This window comes from Antrostomus carolinensis, unplaced genomic scaffold (assembly GCF_000700745.2).
Source record: "Antrostomus carolinensis isolate BGI_N321 unplaced genomic scaffold, ASM70074v2 scaffold45397, whole genome shotgun sequence".
In the NCBI taxonomy this organism is placed as follows: Eukaryota; Metazoa; Chordata; class Aves; order Caprimulgiformes; family Caprimulgidae; genus Antrostomus; species Antrostomus carolinensis.
The window spans coordinates 3,198-21,564 of record NW_010326121.1 but is presented as its reverse complement, the minus strand read 5'-3'; the positions used below and the strand labels follow the sequence as shown (position 1 = coordinate 21,564).

The 18,367-nt window shown below is 42.8% G+C and overlaps 1 protein-coding gene across 3 annotated transcripts; it reads left to right on the top strand.

Annotated features, from left to right (window-relative positions):
- Positions 1–438: 438 nt before the first annotated feature.
- Positions 439–16,684, top strand: KIF2C (kinesin family member 2C). Of its 3 annotated transcripts, XM_029085833.1 has the most exons (20): positions 439–541; positions 767–815; positions 2,576–2,623; positions 3,509–3,628; positions 4,363–4,479; positions 4,886–4,986; positions 5,239–5,334; positions 6,538–6,592; positions 6,676–6,838; positions 7,101–7,191; positions 8,510–8,573; positions 9,719–9,810; positions 10,070–10,212; positions 11,655–11,859; positions 12,307–12,417; positions 12,909–12,976; positions 14,529–14,643; positions 14,724–14,831; positions 15,195–15,321; positions 16,608–16,684. In XM_029085833.1, exons 4-20 carry the CDS (start codon positions 3,529–3,531, stop codon positions 16,682–16,684), a joined length of 1,833 nt encoding a protein of 610 aa, XP_028941666.1. In that variant the 5' UTR covers positions 439–541; positions 767–815; positions 2,576–2,623; positions 3,509–3,528. The 3 variants fall into 3 exon arrangements, 2 of the variants coding, with proteins under 2 accessions (XP_028941666.1, XP_028941667.1); XR_003766247.1 differs by lacking the exons at positions 2,576–2,623; positions 16,608–16,684 and having other exon boundaries at positions 441–541; positions 14,529–14,617; positions 14,715–14,831; XM_029085834.1 differs by lacking the exons at positions 2,576–2,623; positions 4,363–4,479 and having other exon boundaries at positions 441–541.
- The last annotated feature ends 1,683 nt before the right edge of the window (positions 16,685–18,367 follow it).

Below are 18,367 nucleotides of genomic sequence, written 5' to 3'. Positions count from 1 at the left end.
CCAAAGTCTAAGCAGCTCTTTGAAGTTTATTGCAGTAAGTATAATTACACAGTAAGCACTTAATGTCCTCCTAGTGCAGAAGTTACAGGGCAGCTGAGATTTATTAAGATTAGCAGTAAGAGATTAAAGCAGTTCATGCCAAATGTGCTTTGTCCATCTCTTCAGAAGTGCTCTGTGGCACTTGCAGAGTTGTGCAGTGTTTGGCAGGTGAGGATAAATGCCTTAACTAGCATGTTTCTTCTAGTGTATTTGGATGTATGAGACTACTCAAATGGAATATGAACGACTGTCTTGCCCTTCTGGGCAATTTTAACTTAACATATGGCAGGTGGTGGGTCAGGTTTGTTTGCCTGTACTGAAAGTCAAGGTTAAAAAAAAAGCTGTAAGTGGTAGCAGCAATATTTCACTCTGTAAAATGCTGCCTTTGCTATTGTAGATTGAGATTGATGATGTGATAACAATAAATCCTGAGTTATCAGAAGAAATACCTGCTGCAGATGTGAAAGAGAACCTTCCTTTGCAAGAGAATGTAACTGTACAGGTAAGTGCTTTAAAGTGATTTAGTCTTTCCTAAGGTACTAAAGTGTCAACAGCATAGACCTTGTTATCAATAATACCCTCAGTCTTAAAGTTTGAGGTGTCTAATTTGTCTTTTCTGTCTCATAGTTAGACTTTGGTCAGAAATTCTTGTTGTACAATGTCTTGAAGCGCTGTGGCAGGTGTCTGCAGCTTACTCTGGTTACTCAGAGCATTCGTTGTTTTTCAGAAACAGAAGCGCAGAACAACCCTTTCAAAAATTCCTGCTCCACGAGAAGGTGAGAAAACATTTTCTCTGCTATAAACCTATGAAAGGGTGATGGTCTTTCCTTGTAGCTATAATATTCTACTGCATCATAATGCTGCTCATTCAGGCACTGCCAATAAAGAGCATACTGTTTCATACCAATGTTTGGGACTCCTGAGTGCAGAAACTTTGCTAACAGGTTGCTGTCCTGCTTCTGCGAGCTGGTGTTTGTTGATGTGTTGCCCTTTTCTGCAGCATTGCTGTAGCTATTCCTTGACAGTGCTTTAAATACCACTAGGCAGTTACTGTTATAAAAGTAACGGTTGTACTGTTTTAAAGTTTCATATGGAGTTTTGCAAATGGCACAAACAACAAAAGGTAAGTGGCAGTTATTAAAAGTGTCAAAACGAGACTGGAAAGGGCAAGAAAGAAATAGCAGTGACTAATGCATGTCTCCTCTTCAAACAGTCTCCCTAGACAATAACTAGAGCTTTATTCTTGGAGACATTTCAGACCAGGCAGCCAAAGTGCCAGCTGGTGTGTCATAGCTCAGTGATTGTACGTCAGTACAATGTTTTGAGCAAAGCCAGAAGAGAAGATAGAGATGTCAGAGTGTGGAATTACTCAGGAATTTTTTCCTGAGGTTTCAGGAGTTAGACGACTCCCATGTTTTTTACCTTCTTTTAGCTTATTAGCTGACTCTTTTGGCTTTTTGAATTTCAAGTGGCAGTGTTATACATCTATTTGTAATACACTTTCTATTTGTAATACACTTGTGTGATGTTGAGGTTGAATGGTTGCTAGTTTAATGGTGCCCTTAAAGTGCATAGTTAGCCAAAACATGTGCTTCTCCACGCAATTGAGATGTAAACAAAACATCCAGGCTTGTCTGGCCTCTTCTGTTTTATGGATTCAAGGCAGGGAAGCTGATTCCAGAAGACAACAGTATAAATCCCCTTGCGCTGGAGAGGCAGGAGTAGTCCAAGAAGCTTAATTTGGCAAAAGTTGTTCTGTACTAGAGCATCCTGATCTTCAAATCCAGAGAACTCTCCATAAATTTTGTGAACTGACAAGCAAAATGACATGGTAAAGTCACGACTGTCTCTGGACAGGTCAGTTAATGGAGCTGGATAGCCAGCTGGAAAAAATAAAGATGTGTTAATCCAGCCACTGACTGATGGAAAAATGTCCTTGCAGAGGTCACAGCTTTCCTGAAGTATAGAATCCAATGGCAAATCTGAACTATCTGTTGGCTTTCCTACTGGCACAGTCTTGTCTCTGAATACCTGCTCAAAGTACCAGAGAGAAGCAGTGTTTTCAGTATCACTCAAATATTGTAATTAGCTAAACCTGAAGAGTGTCAGTGAGTATGTGTCTTGTTGCAAACTCTGCACTGCACTGATTACAAAGCTAACGTTGCCTTCAGGTTTTGGTTCTTAGGCTAAAAAAATTAAAAAAGATGAGGAGGTGTCTGTCTCCATCTCATTCAGGAAAACGAGAGAAGCAGAAGCAGTGATTTCAGAAAGAATTAAGAAAAATATTGCCTCAGTCCTCCGAATCAATAAGAACTTTGGAGGATGCTGAATATCCTCATGTAGAAGAATTGATTGAATCAAATCCATTTAGATGCAGGAAATCCTACAGGTGGTGTGCTGTCCAGGAGCACTAGCATTTACAGAAAAAGTGCTGCTGAGTTTGTGATGAGATAAGGTCTGGGCATGTGTGACAAAAGCAAATGGAATAAAATGCCATTTCTGAGCATAATGAAGCTGATGCTTTTTGTTCCTAAAGCTGCAGCAGTGACACCTAATGTCTCTGCACCTGAGCAGAAGTTTCCAGGTAAAGACTTCACAGATGTGAACACTGAATTTTGTGGGTACAGTTCTAAGGAATTTGATCCAGAATTGAAATTAACCATTGAGCTGAAACAAATCTAATGTCCTTTAAAAGCATAGTGATTAATTCTGGATAAATTCTTGTGATTGCTAGAGGTGGAGGTAGTTCTAGCTTGCACATCACACTTCTGGTTTTTTTTTTTTCATATCAGATTTGCTTCCTTTACAAATATTGAGGTGTATGTTCCAGCTGCTTCCCCAGGCAGCTTTGTGATGAGCTTGGTCTCAGTGAAAGAAATACCTTGGCATGTGACAATGGAGACTGCCTACAAAAGGAGCTTTTCCAAAGCTTTGCTGTTGTGATTGTATGGTCTCTTTTAGCTGAATTTAGTGTTATGGAGCTCCCACTCCACTGTGCACCACGCACACTGCCTGTGCCTGGGGGCTGTGATGGTGGGCACCCCATGACCAGTTGCCAGATTGCAGTACTACTGTCACCATCAAACAGTTAATTCCCACAGCCCTGCAAGGGGGAAGCTTCAGAGGATTTCCCAGTTCCCTGACTTGCAACTGCCTCCTTCCTAGGTACTGAGATTCTGGAACTGCCATATTAGTGAATCCTTAGTAGTATCTGAAAAAAAAAATAAAAAATCACTGGAACTGCAAATCTGGAATGAGCTGTTTGCTTTTCTGCAGTGGTGTATTTCATGATCACTTTTCACCCACCTGCATTGCTTTGTCCTGCACTTTGCTAATGCATCAGAGATCTGGAGAAGGTCCTTTTAACCATGCCTTGTTCCCCAGTGTTCTGCACTTTGTGAGCACTTGATTACTTGCAGATGCCTGAGTGTCTCAGGCATGATGCTGACCTTGAATTGTATTTCCAAAGCTGTGCGTGGCCGCTCCAGGATGTCTGTTATCACAGAATCTCAGTGCACCCTCCAGGAAAATGAGATGGGAGAGGATTCCTGCCCATCTATACAGCCCAGAAACAATTTGTCAGTTCCTGGTAAGTGAATTCTTACTATGAAGCAAGATGCTTTGTATGCATTTAATTAGGTAAACAGCAAATCCCAGGAGGAAGGAGCAACCTCTACTCCTTCATATATAAAACAAGAAAGACCTAGAGGTCTGCCACCATGTAAATATCAGAGCTCCTACCTGAAGGGGTTCTCAAAGGAAACAGTGTGGTTGAATAATGATGTGCTTTATTAGCCAGGGAGCTGCGGTTGTGCGTGTGGGTGGATGTGGTATCTGCTTAATAGCACAGAGTGGTATTCACAGGGAAGAGAAGTGCTTAATACTGCTGACAACATTGCTGACAACACGCTCTGTAACTATACTGGTTGTAGCTTTACCTATATGGGTTGAATAAAGCAAGAACTTGAGCCTACTTGAATTATGAGATTGTAGTTATTTATCTTTACCAGACCTACCCTACGAAGAGCTGAGGGCATACCTTGTGTAGTAAGTTCTGCAAAGACCTTGAAATAAGAGGCTTGATACTAAATTCTTGTCTAGTTGGTGTGGCCTTGATTTGTAGCTTTGAATATAAGTTAGTGATTGACAAAGGATTTAAAAAATTACTTGCGTACTTACCACAGGTTTTAGGTAGTTCTCTCTCCTGATCCAGAATCAGAGTTGAGGGAGGAATGCCTGTGGTATATGAGGCTTTACAAATTACAAAATTATTTTTGATCTTTTGGATCTAATTATTGGGTTTGGTCTGGGTTCTTTCTGCAGCTGTCCGAACCAGGACTAGCAGGCTGAGCTGTGCTCCGGAAGCCTCATTGGCAAATGTAAATGAAAATACAGAGGATCACCTGCCTGCTGCTAGAATGAGTTCTTCAGTGAGCCCAGGTACCAGGGAGCAGTGGGTAATAACTGACTTGCCAGTCAGCAATGCATCACTAATGTGATTGCTGCTTTCTATGTTCCAAGACTAAAGCTTTGAAAAGGTGGCTTTGGCAGTAAGACTGAATATCTTGAGTATTTTTATTACAAATGTGTAATTCTGTTATAGCAGTATTGCCTCAGAAATGCTACCTTTACTGTAGAGTGGTAGTGTGACTTCTAGGCAGTTTCTATGGTAGGTAGGTCTGGTTTGGGAAGGAAGTGCTGCAAAATTAATGACCGTCCTTCTGAAGATGAGTGTTCCCTGTACAAGATAGTCTGTCAGCAACCTAGAAAAGTCAAAATATTTGTATTGTGCTTAAAACCTAGTATGAAAATTTAACCCAAGGAAATGTTTTTTATTTTTATCTAGTTCGGAGAAGATCTAATGTTGTGAAAGAGATGGAGAAAATGAAAAACAAGAGAGAAGAAAAGAGAGCTCTAATTAGTGAAATCAGGACAAAACGTGCACAGGTGGAGTACTCTACAATACACCAGTAAGGGGAAATTCTATAGGGCAGTGTATCACAGTAACTGAAACTAAAATAATTGTGGACAGGCTTTGTTCCTATGAATCTGTAAGTAAGGATGGATTTATTCTGGTTTCAGAAAGTTCTGAATCTTGTGAAATATTTCTAATTGCATACAGCTGATTGTTTAGTATGCTCTGGGGCTTTTTTGCTGTAACAGGTTAATTACCTTCACATCCATGGTTTTTCCTTGCAGGAATTTGACAGCAGCTGTCCAAACTGGGAGTTTGCAAGGATGATCAAGGAATTCAGAGCAACTTTAGACTGCCAGCCAATTTCTATAACTGATCCAGTAAGTAAATACTGAGGCTACAAACTGCAGCCTGTAGACAGACTTATTTATTTTGTGCTGAAGATCTTAGTATATGAGCAATTTAGTGCATCAGTGCACCTTGGAAATCCTCTGAGCATATTGTGATCTTGAGGCACCTGGTGGTATATGTGAGGTCATATATCTTACCTCCCCTATTTAGGTCTAAGCTGCCTTACCTTACTTTGCATATGTCACTAGTGAGACCTTGCACACTGACAATAATTGTGCAATGGTTTGTGTGGTAACGTCAGTATTTTTCAGAGCTTGTAAATGGCAGAGCCTCTTACATAGTAGCTTAGCTTGTTGTAGGTATAGGTATAATTTAAAATGGATTATTGCCCTACAACAGAAAGTGATATTGTATGTAAGTCACATATTAAGTAACTTTAAACTAGGTCAAAAAGCAGAGGAGCAAAAGTAGAGGTCAAAAACTAGAAGACACAATCTTGGTCAATGAGTTTAGCAATTGTGGAGGTAGCATTGTATAATACCTGAGAACAAGTAGTCCTTGTCTAGCAAAAGCCTTGTTATAGTCAGTGGAAAATGACAACATTTAAGTTCAAACAACCAAGTAGATGTGGGCTAGCCTAGAACACTAGGTGATTTGTGTGCCTGCATCCTACGAGGGGCTGAGAACCAGCAGTTTCTGTACATACCACTGCATGACAGAAGTTTGTTGTCTTCTGCTTTCTGCCTCACCCAATGGAGTATGCACTTTCCCAAACTCAACTGGTGTGTAGCTGTGCTGCACAAATAACTAAACTTACTGTATCACTAAAGAACTTGGGTCAAAAAATACCTCTGGGGTAAAATACAATAATAATAATTTACCTGAATTTGACTGCAGTTGCTGTCTTTATGTCACAGATTTTGCTAGAAAGCTGGCCAAGGACTAAACTTTTTTACTAGTTCTGATACGGAATAATTGGGCACTTTCTATAGCATAGCAGCATTTCCACCTGGTATGTTGGAGTGAGCTATGTAAAGGGCAACAGTTTCTGGTGTTTCTTTTGCACTGAATGGACATCAAGACTTAAATCCCTGTGTGAGTGGGTCTGATCAGAAGCAGAGGCAACTCTGATCTACATATAGAAAAGTAGGTGTGAGGGAGCATCAGAACTTTCTCTCTGTAACAGTGAGTGTAATTGGGAAATAATTATTACTTGTTTTCTTTTCTTTTAGATAGAACAGCATAGGATTTGTGTCTGTGTGAGGAAGCGCCCTCTCAATAAACAAGGTGAGTGTACTGACAAAGCAGCTCAGTCATGGAGCAGTACATGGCTCATTCTTGTTACAACTGAGGGTCTTTTCTGTCAACAGAACTTCTAAAAAAGGAATGTGATGTGATTACTGTTCCGAGCAAGTGTGTCCTGCTGGTGCATGAGCCAAAGCAGAAAGTGGACCTAACAAAATACCTTGAAACCCAAGCATTTAGATTTGACTTTTCATTTGATGAATCCTCTTCTAATGAAATGGTATACAGGTAATGCTTTCTACTCATTGGGAATGACTTCTAGGATAAAAGCACAGAGCTATGGCTGGAAAGTCTAAAGCTCAGTTTTGGTATGGTCTTGCTGATTTCCTAAGGATTTGCTTTTATTTGGGGTTTTTTTGTTTGTTTTGTTGCTGTTTGTTTGTGTGGATGTTTTTTTGTTTGGGTGGTTGTTTGTTTTTTGTTTGGGGGCTTTTTTCCAGGAAAACTGATGCTTGCCTTAACTGTTTTTTTTAACCTTCTGAATATCCAGGTTCACTGCTAGACCTCTTGTGGAGACCATCTTTGAGGGTGGGAAGGCAACATGCTTTGCATATGGTCAGACAGGCAGTGGCAAGACACACGTAAGTTTTTTGCCAAGGTCTCAAATTTTCTTGCTTTAGATAAAGTATTTTAAAGCTCCTCGATATTGATAATGAGTAGGATTGTTTAAGGAGTTTGGATCTTGGGTTTATTGTCTTAAAGCTAAAACTTTGTCTGTTGTTAATCCTCTTTTTTCTGTAGTTTTACACATTAGTGGGTTTCCTTTGAGTTTGTGAGGAAAACTGTACTAAACTCCCCCCATAGCTGGCTTTTTAAAGACTCATGATGTCCTGACATGTTAGTGGTGGCTATTCCTTGCCTCAGATGGCTGTTGCTACCTAATTCCAGTCTGCCAAGTGGGGCTATTAGCCTACATCTAAGACAAAGACTATTGTCTGTGTTTTGGGCTTGGAGGGATTCCAAAGACTTTAGCTACCATATAAGAATAAGTCTCTTGTTGCACTTCAACATTGAAGTGATCTGGTATTGTTTGTGAAGTGGGCAAATTAGCATCTTCACTTTCTAACCCCTCCTTCCAGTTTACCAGTTGCAGGTTCAAGAGACCTGAAGGTTGTGTTTTCTGCTTCAAACCTGATCTGCTCTAAATTTTCAACAACTGAGTTGTCTTTTAAACTTTTTCTTCTGGAAACTATAGGGAAGGGAAGTGGGGAAAAATCTTCCCTCACAGCATGATCGTGGAGTAAAATCTGCTGGTTTGCTGTTCTGCAAGAAGCTTTTACCTCAAACCACAATGATCTGGACTGGCCTAGGCTAGCCTGCCAGTTTGAGTGCTGCATATAAACTCTGGTAGACTGAGAATGTGTCATGGGACTGAACTGTGTTTTAAATGATGGACTGTTTTATATAAAAAATGTTGAGCAGGTCACCAGGATAGCAGCAACTGAATTTTTTTGGATTTAAAGGTATCTTGGTCAAAGGAGTTAAAGGTATTGTCTGCTCTAGAAGTTTGATGTGTTTTGATAATCACACACGTGAGCTTTTGCAAGTGGCAGTGAAAATGTTACTCAACCAATGTCCTAAAAAATGAGGCTGTTTCTTCTGCCCAGAAGCTATTTGGTTGCACTGTCAAGGCCATGCATTTCCTCTTGGAGGAACAACTGTTTTGGTTCTGCACTGCAGAGCCTCACAGGCATTCAGCTGTTGCTTTGCATAGTCCTGATCTTCCTTCTGAACTGATAGGGAAGCAGAAAACTAATTTTATCCTGAATTGCACTGTGTTCTAATCATCTTGCTGACATCGGAGCAGATATAAGTGGTAACTTGTATTTTCCTGGGACTAAAATCAGGTAGCCTGACTTGCCTGTACCACACCTTACCTCTGGCCTTTTTTCTTCACAGACTATGGGTGGAGACTTCTCTGGCAGAGCACAGAATGCCTCAAAGGGCATATATGCTTTTGCATGTAAGTTGATTCTTCTTTAGATATGAAATCAAATTAGTGTTTGTTTTTCTTAAATAGATAAGATCTGGTTTTGTATGGTTATTTAAAATCTTTCAAATGAAAGATACATAAAGTATTTGTGTTTTCAGGAATAAGTAGTGGTGTTTGTTGCAGGAGGTATGATTATTTTTTAATCAGTTACACAAAATACTTTCCAGCCTGTAAGTTTCTAGATCTGCACTTAACTCACCTGAATATACTTGGTTTTAAGGCAAAGAGATTACATATTTTCTAGTTTGGCATTTGCTGGGCTGAACCATTTCATTTTGATTCTTCTGCTCTGCTTTTGTCTCAGACTAAGGGTGGTGTTTGGAAATACCTGACTTGAATGCAAGACAGCCCTACCCATTTCTGATATAAAGCTTGTTATGCAGAAAGCATATGAATGTATATGTTATGTTTCTTCTTGTAAGCATTAGATGCAAAAAAATACACAAAATGATTTCAGAAGAGATGCTTAGAAACCCCTCCTTGATATAATGCCTAGAAAGCACCATGAACCCTGACACCCACTGCCTTCCCTTTAGAAAGGCATACTGTGAAACTCTGTAGCAAGGCAGTTGAAACGAGAGCAACTGTTTGCTCTGAAAAACAGTTCTGACTGGCCCTGAAGGAAAGTCTTTGCTTTGCAGCTCAGCTTCAAAGTCTGAAGCCTGATTGTGAGAAGAGGCACTGGATCCAGACAAAGGGTCAACTACTCTGTTATATTATCTCCAAACAGCAGCAATGCAGATGCTCAGGGGTGCACATTTTCTAGGCTTTCCACAAGAAGTGCTTGAAACAAATACATGACTTTTTCAGGCCTGTCTAAAACAATAGCAGATCCCAGTGTTCCCCCAGATCAGTAAGAACTGCTGTCTGTGAGTGACATGAGCAGTAGAAATTTCCAAGTCCCCCAGTGGTTTTCAGTCCCCAGATGAGGATGCTGCTGAAACTGTTCTCCAGATGGTAGCACAGCACTAACTGTTCCACCAGCATTTGTTTAGGATGACCATCATTCAGCTGCTAGACGCTGCCTTATGGCTGTGCAGTATTTGAAAGTATATTAAGTAGCAACTAGAATGTGTTTTAAACTAGTTAACTAAACTCCTGCCTTTCCTCACCAGCACAAGATGTCTTCCTCCTCCTAAACCAGCCCAGGTACAGGAATGAGCACCTGGAAGTCTATGTGACTTTTTTTGAAATATACAATGGAAAGGTGAGACTCTTTGTTTTTGTTTTATGACTTGTTTTTTAAATCTTGACCTGTCTTCTTTGGTTGAATGTTTCATAAGTAGCTGAGTGAAACTTACTAGTTTGTGTAGTTCTATATAATCTATTGTTCATGATGTGTTGGGAATTTAATTGGAAGGCTATGTTAAAAGTGCTGTTTCTATATAGCTTTGTATAAAGACAGTGTAAAATACTTATAAGGGAACTTTGTACAGATTTGCCTCAATCTTGTTGCCTGAATATAGGTGTTTGACCTCTTGAATAAGAAGGCAAAGCTTCGAGTCCTGGAGGATGGCAAGCAGCAGGTCCAGGTCATTGGTCTCCTAGAGAAACAAGTTGGCTGTGCTGAGGATGTCATCAGAATGATTGAGATGGGCAGTGCCTGCAGGTTTGGTGCCTTAAAACCAATAAGAGTCATCTCCTCTTGTACCTCCATGTCTACAAAAAAAATACAATGTCTGTAGCTGGTACTTTGAGACTTAAACAGGAGCTTGTTGTTCCCAGTAATAGGCAGGCACTGAGCAGAACCTCTGCATGGAAACAAGAAGGTGGTTACAGAATAAAGGGGTAGCAGGGATGGGTTTAGCCTGCCTTCCATAGAGAAGGTCAGGGTTAATGGTTCACGTGTCCTCATGTAACTTCAAAAAGAGAGAAACTATTCACATGAGATGGCTGCCCTGGTGCCACAGCTAAACTGAGCAGTCTAGCAGCTTTCCAGAAGTATCAACTAGTTTACAGGAGCACAAGGAGCTCCCTGTGGGCTTGTAAGATCAAGGAAGAGCAACTGGCATCAACCTACAGTTGAAAAAATGCTTTGACTTAACTGCAGGCCAGATGAACTATTCCAATGGCAACAAAAATGTTGCATGTTGTTCAGGGATCTTGTCTAAAGAATCCTTGGGAGCAGGTGCCAAGGGACAGCTGTAGGCTTGGCTCATCATCCTGGCAGAAAGGCTGCAATTGGGGCAACTCTACCAGTGATGGGTGTCTCTAATCAGGAGCTAAAATCTGCATTACCAAGGCTTATCTATCTCAGTTAAGTGGCAACTGCTGTGGAAACATCAGTAGGCAAATGAGAACTCCTTGATTCTGTATTACACTGCATATGCAGACATGCACATCCTGAAAGCTCATTCAGGACTCTGCTGCACATGCTTTTTTGTCTGACAATTCAGCCAAGAACTGTTTAACATTTCAGACTCCTGCCTCACTTTAGGACAACCTCCCTCCCTTTCCCCCAGCAGTAAGGGTGCAGGTGGGACAGTGAACCTGCCAGCCTTCCAAGGGAATGGCAGTGGAAGTCACAGGGAGGTTTACGGTAACTTATAAGACTCCAGTCTGTGTCTTGCAGTGATGAGGCAGGTGCAGCTGCACAGCAGAGGTAAAGGCCAAGCCAGCTTGGCTGGAGAAGGGGATTTAACGTGATTGTAATGTGCTAGTATAGCTAATGCTGTTAGTGGGAAGATTAGCTGAGCTTACTGTGTAATGGCAGACACGTGAGGAGAATGACATGTGGCCTGGTCTGAGGCAGGGAGATGCAGTGCTGAAGGTCTGTCATCCAGCTCCAAATGCATGTAATTAGCAGTCAGAAAGGCATTCCAGTGTAGGCTGGCCGAGTTGAATCTCTACAATTGGGATGCAGGTTCATATTTCTTACAATAGTCCTGTGCTCTTTATCAGAGGTAATTCATTCAAACTGGAGATATTAATATGTAGGATAAAACTGGGGAGGTTAAACAACTTAATGGCTGCAAGTCTTGTCTAGTGCTGTTGGGACCTGTTGCACCTTCTGTGACACAGTTCTAATGCTTGTTTGCATCTTTGCTGTAGGACATCTGGGCAGACGTTTGCAAATGCGAGCTCTTCACGGTCACACGCCTGCTTCCAAATCATACTGCGCCGAAGAGGGAAACTGCTTGGCAAGTTTTCCTTGGTGGATCTGGCAGGAAATGAGAGGGGTGCAGACACAGCTAGTGCTGATCGGCAGACACGAATGGAAGGTGCAGAAATCAATAAGAGCTTGCTGGCTTTGAAGGTGAGCTATATCTCAGAGAGCAAATAGTGCTAATCAACACATGGATTCTGTTCAACTCTGGGGTTATCTGTTCTGCTTCCTTCTAGTACAAGGGAAAAGAACAGCCAAAAAGATCCTAGTTTAGTATGCTAACAACCCCGAAAATGGTGTATACTTCCATTTAGAATGTTTCCAGGAAAGCAGTGCAGTCTTGTCAGGCCAGACATTGGTACAGCCATTTCAAGCTTCATTCAAGTTGTCTTTTTTAATACATATGATGGATATACCAGCTGTCCTGTGACAGTCAAATACCTGCAGTATGTTTAAAAGGCTATGAAGTACATATGGAGCAAAAGAGATGACCATTCTCCAGCCTGTTGGGTTTACCAGCAATTGGTGGTTGATAGCTTGCAGAGCTGTTTGAGAAGAGATGCAGATCTTGCATTCACAAGACTTGTCTTTTCTTAGGAATGTATCCGAGCTTTAGGGCAGAACAAATCCCATACCCCTTTCCGGGAGAGCAAGCTGACCCAGGTGCTAAGAGACTCTTTCATAGGAACAAACTCAAGGACCTGTATGGTGAGTACGCACATGGCACAAACACACATACACTGCTTATGGGCAATTTGACCTAATAGCTGCATGTTCTTCTAGAGTGTGTGGTCTTTGAAGTCAGAAAGTTTCAATTCTCTGCAAAAAAAGTCAAACAGTTTTCATCCACTACTCACCCATGGTGACTGAGATCAAAAACTGGTGAGCTTTGCCCAGCCCCAGTAGAAGCAGGACTGCAGAAGTCACTTTCATACAGTGAATCTACAGTAGAGCCTAGTGTGCTCTCAAAGGGCTTTGCTTCCCACGGAGGGTGCAGCACAGTAGGTGTGCATAAAGCCAGAGGAAAGCTGGATACAGGGCCACTGGTATGTCCCACAGAAGCCATAAAGAAAAATAGACATGACAATGTCTCAACTCTGACCTTTTGCCCTGACATGTCCCATCTGTCTGGTGAGATCTGTAGGACCATTAATGTGAGCAGATGTGGGAGTCACTGAGGCCTTCTGTTCTGTTTGCAGATAGCAATGATTTCTCCAGGCATGAGTTCGTGTGAGTACACCTTAAACACGCTGAGATACGCTGACAGGTAATGGCCTTTCTGACCTGGGAATTCTACTCATGTTGCAGAAGGTGTTTTGGCTGCTTCTATTCTGACCAAAAGTTCTCTTGTTGTCATTGCCTGTAATGGCAATTCGAAGGTTGCTTGTTAGGAGCAAATTATCTCAGAGCTGCTTTATGGAACTAACCTGGGTGTTCTCTGTGTGAGACATAATATTGTCTAAAACTATGACTAATCTCTCCTTTCTTCAGAGGAGAACTCTGTCATGCTAGACTTCAGGATGCCCTGTTTTTGTAGGGAGTTTACCCTGTCCTGAATGGTTACCTCCATGCTCTTACTTTTTGGGTCCTCTTCTGTAAGTGGTATGCTAAGAGTGTGTCCCTGACATGGCCCTACAGATGACAAAACACTTGGTGTTCTTCATGACTTTGATGTGAACTCATAGGGTATGGCACCTTGGAGACTTTGGGCAAAATCTGAAGGACCTGGAGAACTCAAATGCCTCTAAGCAGGTGGTGGGAGTGTGTTTTGAGTGCCCCGTGGTTGACCTTGGGTACCTGCAAGGCAAGGTAGATTTACAGGGCCTGAGCCCCAGGGATCTTGCCGATACCTGGAACCCCTGTGAGAGAGCAGTGAGTGCCTCCTGGTCTCTGCTTTACAAGCTTCTACACCTCTCTGTTGAGGTGACAAGTAAAAAGATGACTGTCACTTTTGTCATATGTTAACAAGATGACACTTGCACATTTCAGGCTTGGTAGCTTCCCTTCATTTAGTTCACAAAAGGCTGCTTGGTTCCTTTCTGGAAAGCATTCCACACTCTGAAAGGATATATGGTAGTTCTTGTCAAAAGCATTCAGGAACACTGAATCCTGACAGATTCACAGATTTGGTTCTGGACTGAAGTTGCATTTTTTCCTTCTTGTGGATGGTCATTCCTGGTCACCTGAAAATACAGGATAAAGTGCAACATCTGACTTAGCATGCTTCAGTAAGATTCCAGTCTTGAGTTTGGCCCAGTGGGTTCTTAGCTAGTGCACAAGGCAAGTTCAAGCTAGAAGAAAGGGGCTATTAGGCTGAAACTCACTGGAAATATGAAGCTGACACTAGTAACTGGAATGAAATGCCCAATTGGTGCCTGATATCTACCTCTAGTACCTGTCATCAGCCATGGCTTTTATGCTTATTATAGACCTACTCTGGCAGTGGGTCTCTGGGAAAAATCAACCTTATTCCTTTTCTTTCCATACCAAGTTATTTTAGTTGATTGTGGCAAACTGAGCTGCCATGTGGAAGACAGCTTCTGTGAAAGGCATTGCTGGCAGTCAGCATTGTGTACTTGGACCTCTCTTTTCAGGAGAGGTCCTAGATTGGGCATGGAGACAAACACCTCAGCTTTCCTTCCCACAGCTCTCTGGGGTTTCTGCCCATGTAAGCTTGTTCTGGGGTGGTAATGTGCAACTTTTTAATTGCAGCCAAATGTTTCTTGCTGAGCACTGACTGATTGCAGTAGCTGCTTTGTGATGCTGTAGCCCAGAAACTGCTGGAAGAAGAGTTTGAGTGATAAATCTTCTTGTTGCAGAGTGAAAGAGCTCAGCCCTCATAATGGAGGTGGTGAAACACAGAATCAGATGGAGACTGAGAATGAGGAAACAGAGACCAGTGGAGAAGGCTCAGGTCTTCAACACAATGTATGTGTGTGCAGTGGGCTAAACAGAGCTCAAATCTGGGAACAACTTGCTGTTCTTACCTGGGCTGTTTCTTGCAGTTCTCCAAGGATGAGGAGGAAGATATCTCTCCCCAAATGTTCAACTTTCGTGAAGCTATTACTCAAATCAGTGAATGGGAGGAGAAGGCTGTAGAACAGCTTAGAGAACTGAGACAGGTATGTGGAAGAGGCGAGCCCAGCCCAGGCTGCCTTGTACATGTTGATAGCAACTTGACTTGTTTGAGCCAAGTGCTGCTGGGGAGGCTGTGGGCTATCATGCAAGATGCTGTACTGTGGTGTTACTTTTTCCTCATTGCCTTTTCCTGTGATTTCCTGCCCAACTAGTTAAACTGGGTCATTTCAGCCAGCCAGTCCCCCTTCCCCTCCAACCCAACTAGCAACCTCTACTTGCTGCTAATGAGCACTAACTGGTACTGGTCTGTAGGAGCTCAGCTCTGTTGGTTCGTGTGCCACATTTGAAGAAATGAATTGAACTTCCAGAAAGTCAATTTCTCATCACTGTTATCCTTGTAAATATAGAGAATGACAACTGAACTTGACTGCCTCTTGGGAATCACGGAGCAACCAGACTATGATCTCGAGACCTTTGTGAGCAGAGCTAAGCACTTCGTAGAGGAAAGCTCCAGAAACTGCCTTAGTGTCAGAGGTATGTTAGTGCCTGTCTCTGACTAGCACTGTCACTCATCTTTTTTCAAAGACCTGAAAGTAACAACAGCATACCTGTGTGGGTTTGAGCACCCAGTCCTTCGGCATAGCTTATGGTTTGGATTACTTTCCTGGGTGATCACAGGACAGATCTGAAATGTCCTATTGTCTGTATGTTCTGGCTCATGACTTCTACTTGCTTTGCACTGCCATAAAAAACTGCCTTCCCTGGAGCAGAATGCAGTATCCACCAAGAGCAGGCGAGCTGAAGTCTCTTTGGCTGCTTGGTTGTATAGTTTACCTTTTGCCTTGGCCAAAAAACAGATTTTGAGAAATAAGTCCCAGTGCCATGTTGTAGTGACTCACAGGGGTCTGCCTGCTGTTTTCACTCCTGTTTTCATGGATATCACCCATCCACTTGTAAGAATCATCTGACAGGCATATTCTGAGATGCCATGTCTGCCAGCACCTGCATTTGGCACGCCTTTGGGCATTAATTAATGTGCAACAAAATCGCTCCAACTGTTTAGTTCTGACCCAGTTTGGACACTTCCCAGCTCTGTGCAGGCAGATGTCAGCTGGCTGTTCCCTGAGCGCTGCCTTCATGTTTGGACCACGCTGGTTGAAGCAGTGGTAGAGAGGCAGTGAGGCTGATGTATGAGCTTGGCTGACACACAGTAAGAGAGTGCCAGGGACATGGACTGCTGACTAGGACAGGGGAAGCTACCCTGGTAACTGCTGCTCTTCTGTCACTGTTGCAATAACTTGGGCTTTGATGCCACTTGAGCCATTACAGCTGGCATAATCTTTGCTGCAAAAACAGGGCTGCGAGGGTTTTTTATTTTAATGTCTGAAAGTTGTGGCATCAAAGTGAACTGTTAGCCTGAAGTAGTAGTGACTTTTTTCTTAAACAGCCCTGCTGTTCACCCATCTCAAATGCAGCCTGAGAGTCGTATCCCTCCATTCACACAGAAAGGTGGTGATAACAAGAGTAAATGCCCTGCTACCCTCTCTGCCTTATAGGTCAGGGAAATCTGGCCTCTGGGATGGCTGGATTAGTACCATCTAGTTTGAACTGCAAACTGCAGGCTTATAACTGCTGATGAGTAGAAATGAACAAGTACAGCTGAAGAGCTTTGTGGGACCAGGCAGGATTTGATGTTGGCTGAGCAGTTCTTGCCCTGTTTGCTTCCCTCTGTGGTCCTTGCAGGGCCCTGCTGAGGGGGACAGCTGGGCTGGGGAGTTCAGCTTCCAGGTCTGTCACCCTGTCACTGTCTTCCTTTACAGAAACGCTGGATAACCTGGGGGCTGCCATGCAACTGGAGGAGCAAGCCAGCAAGCAGATGAGCTGGCAGAGGCCTTAGTAAATACAGCAAAACCTGGTTCACAAGCAGTCTTCTGTCTTGCATGTTTGTTGGTTGTTTGTGTAACTCCTGTTTTAAATGTGGTAGAGTGTTTGCGGGTCACACATGCCTGAGGGCAGTGAACATGGCAGCCTCTCTCTCCTCATGGCCTGGTATCAGGGTACTTAGCAGAGTGCTAGAAACACCCCCTGCAAGGCTTGGGGAGGGAGGCCTGAGAGTCTGCTAGATGTGTCTAACATCTGGCGTTGCTAGTGACAATGCTGATCTCTAATAGAACTAGATACACGTGTATATTTTCTAGTGTACATATAACTTTTCCAGATGTGCCTGAAACGTTGCAAAACTGTTGCAAGTTTGGCTTTTCTAGAAAGAAAATAGACTATATGTAATTGTAAAAAATTGGTATTTTAAAAAGTTTGATAAATAAATATTCCTGGATTTAATTATCTTCTACCTTATAAAATATATTTCTTGATGATTTTGGTAAAGACTATCAGACCCTAAAGACTGGCTGGTGTTGTAGAGAGAGGCTGATTTCTTGGATGAGGTTTCTTTTTAAAGTCTTTACACTTGTAATGTTTACATAAAAATCACTCAAAATACATGTTGTCTCTTAATTTTGAGATACTGCTGGGTAGAACTTGCTGAGCAAGGAGGAAGCTGGTTTAGAGGGTACCTATCTCCTGCACCTGAGCAAAGCTCAGCATGTAGTGAGTGGCTCAGCTCTTATGACAGCAGGTAAGTGGGAAGGGCTCTGCCTCCCTTGTACCACTGGAGTTTATTCAGGCTTTGAAGGGAGCCCCAGAACGATACTTCACATCTCCACATGTATTTCCCCCAGCCCCATATGGGAAATGGTTAACATGCCACATAAAATCCACACATTCAGCAGCCCACCCAATTCTGTATTTGAGGGCATAAGTGCAAAGTTGGCCACTGGCTCAGGTGCAGCAAGGTACTGCCATGGCCCCTGTGTGCAGCCTGGGTCCAGGTGGCCCCACACAACCTGTCTTCTGGGAAGGGGCAGGGTGGGAGAGGACAGATGGGAGCCATGGGCTGCTGCCCTCTGTTTCCTGTTTGTTCAGCTCACTTCAGGGTTTGTGTCTGAAAGGAAAAAACAGCCCTGTGAGCTCCAGGTCCAGCAACACAGGATGCAGCTATACAAAAACCAGATTACAAAGGGATCCTTCTACTGTTTACTTTTTTTTTCCTCCCTGTTCCCCTAGCCTGCCACCCTGATCTCCTGGTTCCTGAGCTGCCTTCTGTCCCTGAAAGTAAAGGGTGTGATTTAACTGACTGTACCCCCGGCTCTGTACTCACCTTCTGTGCACTGCATCTTTGCCATGTCTCTGGGGATGTCTACTATCTTGGAGGCCAGTTCATCAGCCTGGAATGGATCTATTTTTGTGTACCAGGTCTCAGGACTGTCCTGGAAAACACAGCAAGAGTTAGGATCTCAATGGGACTTGGGCAAGCAGCTAGAAAAGTGATACTTCAACCCAGGCATGATCCTCCCCCACAGCTGGGGCACTTTGGGGTCAACAGTGTAGGTACTGGGAGCAGCGTGGGGCGGAGTGTTCTAAGGGCCTCTGAACTGTCAGAGCTGACTTGTACCTGAGCTTTGCTTACATCATATTAAGATGGCACATCCAGGGGGAAAGGGCTGTTATGCCTTACTGAGTT

Coding starts and splice junctions, on each gene's coding strand:
- KIF2C (XM_029085833.1), top strand. CDS start 3,529: ATGTCTGTTATCACAGAATCTCAGTGCACCCTCCAGGAAAATGAGATG. Junction 9,811..10,069: donor TTGAAATATACAATGGAAAG/GTGAGACTCTTT, acceptor GCCTGAATATAG/GTGTTTGACCTCTTGAATAA. Junction 11,860..12,306: donor AGAGCTTGCTGGCTTTGAAG/GTGAGCTATATC, acceptor GTCTTTTCTTAG/GAATGTATCCGAGCTTTAGG.